The sequence below is a fragment of the Hyperolius riggenbachi genome, chromosome 11, assembly GCF_040937935.1.
Source record: "Hyperolius riggenbachi isolate aHypRig1 chromosome 11, aHypRig1.pri, whole genome shotgun sequence".
Taxonomy (NCBI): Eukaryota; Metazoa; Chordata; class Amphibia; order Anura; family Hyperoliidae; genus Hyperolius; species Hyperolius riggenbachi.
The window spans coordinates 8,191,583-8,197,620 of NC_090656.1; the positions used below are offsets into that span (position 1 = coordinate 8,191,583).

At 44.3% G+C, this 6,038-nt stretch overlaps 1 protein-coding gene across 4 annotated transcripts in view; it reads left to right on the forward strand.

Moving 5' to 3' along the window:
• The window catches only part of TDRD12 (tudor domain containing 12), a 269,251-nt gene extending 264,596 nt beyond the window's left edge, over positions 1-4,655 (forward strand). For all 4 annotated transcript variants that reach the window (XM_068261508.1, XM_068261507.1, XM_068261506.1 and 1 more), the window contains exon 35: positions 1,586-4,655. In XM_068261508.1, the coding sequence (XP_068117609.1) occupies positions 1,586-1,674 (89 nt within the window). In that variant the 3' untranslated portion in view covers positions 1,675-4,655. The remainder of the gene's footprint in view (positions 1-1,585) is intronic.
• The last annotated feature ends 1,383 nt before the right edge of the window (positions 4,656-6,038 follow it).

The window sequence follows — 6,038 nt, forward strand, 5'->3', positions numbered from 1 at the left end:
TGGTAATGACGTATTCCTTTTCGGGCTGAGGGAGGCTATGGAAGCTGCCCTCCGCGTATGGCGGGGCATTCGGGGTTGAGGCTTCAACTCCCAGAATGCTGTGGCGGGTCCTTTGCAAGGCCTACTTGGAGCCATAAGTACAACAAGGACTGAATAAAGTTACCCGCAGAGCTGAGATGTACCATGGCTTGCGGCTACTTGGTGATGCCGGCCTTGTCAGGGGACTCTTCTACGATATGAGTAATGTTGCCGAGATAAGAAGAAAAGGAAACTGGTTATGTAAAAGAAATTGGTGTGTTTTTAGGAAAATAGTTATTGTGTACTAACACTTTTCTAGTATGGATTGTAATCAGAATATAATGTTTAATAAAAGCTGTGGCCTTGATATTCCAGACAATTGTCGCAGCTTCATGTTTTAGGGGAAAGGGGTTACCTATGGGACCTATCCGGGTCATGTGAAACAGGACACCGCATGCAAGATCTCAATGTACTTATTCTTAAGGGCAACTTCAAAAATGAACAAGCAAGAAAGATTTCTGGGTACAAATTTATGAAGATGTTTAACCACTTCAGGACTCAGCCTTTACCCCCCCTTAAGGACCAGTGCTGATTTCGCTGATCTGTGCTGGGTGGGCTCTACAGCCTCCAGCACAGATAAAATACCAGGCAGAGCAACCAGATCGCCCCCCTTTTTTTCCCCCACTAGGGGGATGATGTGCTGGGGGGATCTGATCGCTCCTGCCTGCGTGTGGCTGGCGGGGGGGCACCTCAAAGCCCCCTCCACCGCAGGATTCCCCCTCTCCTCCCTCCCTGCCCCGGAAGTCAGAGGCTGCACAGGAACGGATTTGTCCTGTGCAGCCTCTAACAGGCTCCTGCCTGTCATGTGACAGAGATCCCCGGCCGCTGTATGGCCGGGGATCGCTGATCTAGTACAACGCTGCTACTGTTAGCAGCGTTGTACAAATGTAAACAAAGCGGATTATTTCCACTTGTGTTTACATTTAGCCTGCGAGCTGCGAACACTTGTGCTAAGAATCTCTATAAGAAGGTTCATATCAGCGTGTTTTGTGCGCTTTGCGCGGTGTGTACCGTTTTGGGGCCGTTTTTTGTCTAATGGAAGGTATAGGAAGAGAGCTAGACGCTCACAAAATTGCTTTATCCGGCAATTGCGTTTGCGCTTTCATGAATACATTGGGCTTGATTCACAAAAGAGTGCTAACTGTTAGCACGGGCGTTTTCGCGCGAATTTTCGCATTGCGCACGACCATAAAGTTTTAGCGCGCAAACGCGAATTTTGCGTGTAACCGATATCCATTTAGTGCGAAATTTCGCGATCTCGCGCAATGCAAAAATTTGCGCGAAAACTGCCATGCTAACAGTTAGCACTCTTTTGTGAATCAAGCACATTGTGTTTATTCATCTCCAGGTGAAAACCGGAATCGCTCTGCAAAAGCACTTTGTACAAAAACCGTAGCTCGCAGTGGAGCGCCAGGAGATGTTTCAGATGTGAGCAAAGCGTGAACGTTTAGTATCGCCTATGGCTGCAGCTGGTTTATTTGCCTTTCTTTGTCTTTCTTTTCTCCAGTATCCAGTTCTGCCAAGCTGCCCTACGAGATTATCGGTGAAGACATGTTATCCTCAGACTCCTGTGATTCAAAAAGTTCTAGTGACTGAGTTCCTCTTCCATGGTGGCGCAGGGCGCTAAAGGACTGCTGTTGCAGCAAAAAAAAAAAAAAATTATAATGCATACATATAAATGTTCATTTTTCCCAGAATACGTCAGTATAAATTACTTATTCCTATGTCGCTGTCACTAACAATAAGTGTTCAAAATCTGATGGGTCTCAGTTTTTTTTGACTAGTCCAACGCCTCATGGGTGATTCTTGGCTAATTCTCCAAGATGGATGCTGGCACTTGTGCCGATGTGAGAACGCAAAATCCCTCTAGCTGAATGCAAATCCCTCCAGCCGTGCCATGCCTGATAAGAGAATTTAGATGCACCCTGCAAAAAAAATGCAGCAAGCGCTTTTTTTATTTTATATATTTTTTTTGCCCGCAAATGAAATGGAAGCAGCATATTGATTTCAATAGGCTCTGATTCCACTTCCGGATTCACATGTGGAAAATTCACTGCAAAGCGCTTCTTGTGGGAATGAGCCCTCACTGAAAGGAAGTTACTCAGTTTTGGCAACTGCCAAAATAGTGTGCAGACAAATAGGGGGGCTCCCTGGCATCTTTGTGTAGAATAGAACCTTTCCAGGGCCAGCTTTTCTAAGGTTACTTTCACACTGGGGAGTAGCGCTGCTTTCCCTGGAAAAACAGGATCGCTACGGACAAGTAAAACAGAAATTTGCCCTCTTAAAGGATACCCGAGATGACATGTGACATGAGATAGCCATGGGTATGTATAGTGCCAAGCACACACATAACTAGGCTGTGTTCCTTTTTTCTTTCTCTGCCTGAAAGAGTTAAACATCAGGTATGTAAGTGGCACTTCCTGACTGGGTCAGACTACAGTGTGACTCTCACTGATAAGAAATTACTATAAACCACTTTCCTAGCAGAAAATGGATTCTGAGAGCAGGAAAGGGATAAAAAGGGTCAATAGTAGTTCATGGATTTTTAGCTCTGGCATACTTCAATGAATGTGTCATTGAGCAAAAACAAATCAGTAAAAACTTAAAAAGTAGATTTAAATATAAAATAAAACTGGAATATCTTAAAACGACATTTTTATGAGGAGGAGGATAGATACAATTGTTTGTTTTATTAGTTAAAACAGAAGGCATTTGTGATTATTCAGGTTGTAGTGAGCATATGATGTCTCCCACAATGCTTCAGTGCTGAATATGCAAATCACCCATTGTTCCTGTAAGCTAGCCACACCTCCAGAACCGCTGGAATGCAATGATGTGTCCGCTTGTTAATATTACAGAGGGGTAAAGCCACATTGTGTGCAGTGCAACACATACAGTACATAGGAAGCGCCACTGCTAAAGAGGAACTCTAGTGAAATGAATCAAATTGCTTATTTTTTTCAATATTCATGGATACATTTAGTCAGTGTTTACTGATTGTAAAATCTATCCTCTCCCTGATATACATTCTGACATTCATTACAGGTGGCCCCGTCTTTAATACTGGTGTCATGCTTGTCTGGTCACCTGCTGTGAGTCAGGCTGTATGCCCATATGACTGACCTATAACCCAGCCCTAACGCCTGCGGAAACTCCTGCCTGATACAAACTAGAACACCCTGCAGGCAGATGTAGCATACAACCTGGCAGACAGCAATCGCCAAACACAGCTAAGGCAAATGTAACACAGTATACTGTATAGTAACCTGAGGCCTATAGGCTGAGGCAATCCAGATGATGGCAAGGTAGCAGGAAATGACTGAAGTATATCACTAGACAGATGCAAGGTCAATCAGGCCAGGGTCGATACAGGCAGTGTTCATGCGAATCCTTAAGGCCGGTTACACACTGAAAGCGTGCAGGAGAACGGCTCCTGCAGGCGTTGCGGCGAGTCGTCAGGACACTGAGTAGCGGCGGTAGTAGTTAATTAACCCGAAGGGGAAACGGCGATTCCCGACGATAAATTGCGCCGGGACGCGTCGTACCGCAACGTATCGAAACGCAGCGTCGGGTGTGAAAGGTAACATGAAAGTCTATGGACTTTCCTTTTACCTTGGTTAACGCAAAGTATAGACTTTGCGTTAAAACGCCAAAAGAGGGCTCTGGTGTGAAAGAGCCCTTACATGCCGGGTCGGTAACAGAGTATCTAATACAGAAGCGTGGTCAGGTGCAAGTTGGGTCAGCAACCGGTATCCAATCTGGAAGAAGCTTAGTCAAGAGACAGACACAAGTCCTCAGCAAGAGAAGCACTTAGTGTGAGCGCAATCTCAGCAACAAGCCCAGCATAGGCTATCACGGGTGATGTCAGAGGGCGCTCACCTTTCATTTATACTAGCACTAGCCAATCAAAAAGTAAAGGAATCCAAAGTAACCAATCCACAGAGAGCGTGTCAGCAGAGATACTGACACGCTGTGCGCACACGTGGTCATTTACAGCGGCGGAGCACTTACTGAGAATGAGTTTGCCGCTTATCCAATGGGAGCTCAGCACCATGCGCTCCAGTGATAGAGGCCGAGACCCAGAGGCTTACGCCTCAGTGTGGGTCTCGGCGTTCCGCCACCATGAGCAGCCAGTGGATCTTACAACTGGCTGGTGCATCTCTGAAATGTTTTTCTGAGAATTCTGAAGCCAGTGAAACTAATACCTGGGGGAAGAGAACTCCGCATAGCTAAACAGCCTAGGCTAATGCTGCGTGCACACCGGCGACTATGGTCGTTAGAAACAGCTAATTAACGATCGTTCCGCCGACAATCGGGGAAAAAACTTTACCCAACGATCATTAACACGAACGACAAAAGAACGACATCGGGAAGATGGAAATATCCAACCTGACGGATCGTATCTACCGACAATCGTTACAAAACTATAGTGTGTACAGACATCGGCCGAGAACGATCGTTACAAGGGCCAATGCGCCTGCGTTGAATTCTGCCCAGCTTCAGTGCTTCCTTTGTAGCGCGGCCGTAAAGATTGTTACATTGCTCATTTCAATTAAACTTTGTTTTTAAGTTAACAATCATATATTTGTATCTATTGTAACTCCATGTCAGTGTTTTTTTTTTTTTATTATTTTATATAAATATGTACGCAACATTTCCTTTTGATCGTTCTTTTCTGCGAGAACGATCGTTAAAATGTGTAAGATGATCGCTGCATCCCATCGTTGCATTCCTATCGTTGCCGTATCGTTCGTCTTTCAATTATCGTTCCTAGCGAACGATTGTTATCGCAAGTGTGTACGTAGCATAAGAATCACATAAAAATGAGAATGCTAAATAATTTACTGTATGTCACCACAGGGTCTCTGTAATGCATGCGGTAACACACTGCATGCATCACATTATCTTTGGCAATCTGTCGGGCCGCACTTCTAACATGATCGGAATCTACCATTACAATATACAGTTGTGTTCAAAATTATTCAACCCCCACTGAAATTGAGTGTTTTGGCCAGTTTGACATTGATTTTGATAATTTCAGTCATCTTGTTTACAATTATTTCAAAGCGGCACTTGTAAGTCCGACAAACATAAGATTTATAATGAAATAACCACAAATGTCTTTTCTGTGCTCACATCATTATCAGTTTTATTCAACCCCCAAGTGACATTCATTCTTAGTACTTAGTACAACATCCTTTTCCAGTTATAGCAGCTTGTAAACATGAAGCATAGCTTGACACAAGTGTCTTGCAGCGATCTACGGGTATCTTAGCCCATTCTTCATGGGCAAAAGCCTCCAGTTCAGTCACATTCTTAGGCTTGCGCGCTGCAACTGCTTTCTTTAAAGAGACTACAAGTTCCAAAAGCTATTCTAATGTGTTCTGGCTTACTGCAGCACTTTATACTATCACTGTCTCTGTAATAAATCAATGCATCTTTCTCCTGTCAGACTTGTCGGCCTGTGTCTGGAAGGCTGCCAAGTTCTTCAGTGTTGTGGTTCTGCTATGAACTCCCCCTTCCAGGCCCCTCTCTGCACACTGCCTGTGTGTTATTTAGATTAGAGCAGCTTCTCTCTTCTCTTTTACAAGCTGAATAAATCGTCCTCTGAGCTGGCTGGGCTTTCACATACTGAGGAATTACAAACAACTGTTTGCAGGAAGAAAAGAGCAGCCTGAAACTTCAGTGCATGAGAACTGCAGGGGGAAAGAAACACACAAATGATGATTCAAAAGGAAGGGTGTATACAGCCTGCTTGTGTATGGATGTATTTTCTATGTGTGGACATACTGTACATCAACCTACTTCCTGTTTTGGTGGCCATTTTGTTTGTTTACAAACAAACTTTTTAAAACTGTTTTTAACCACTTTTAATGCGGCGAGGAGCGGCGAAATTGTGACAGAGGGGAATAGGAGATGTCCCCTAACGCACTGGTATGTTTACTTTTGAGCGATTTTAA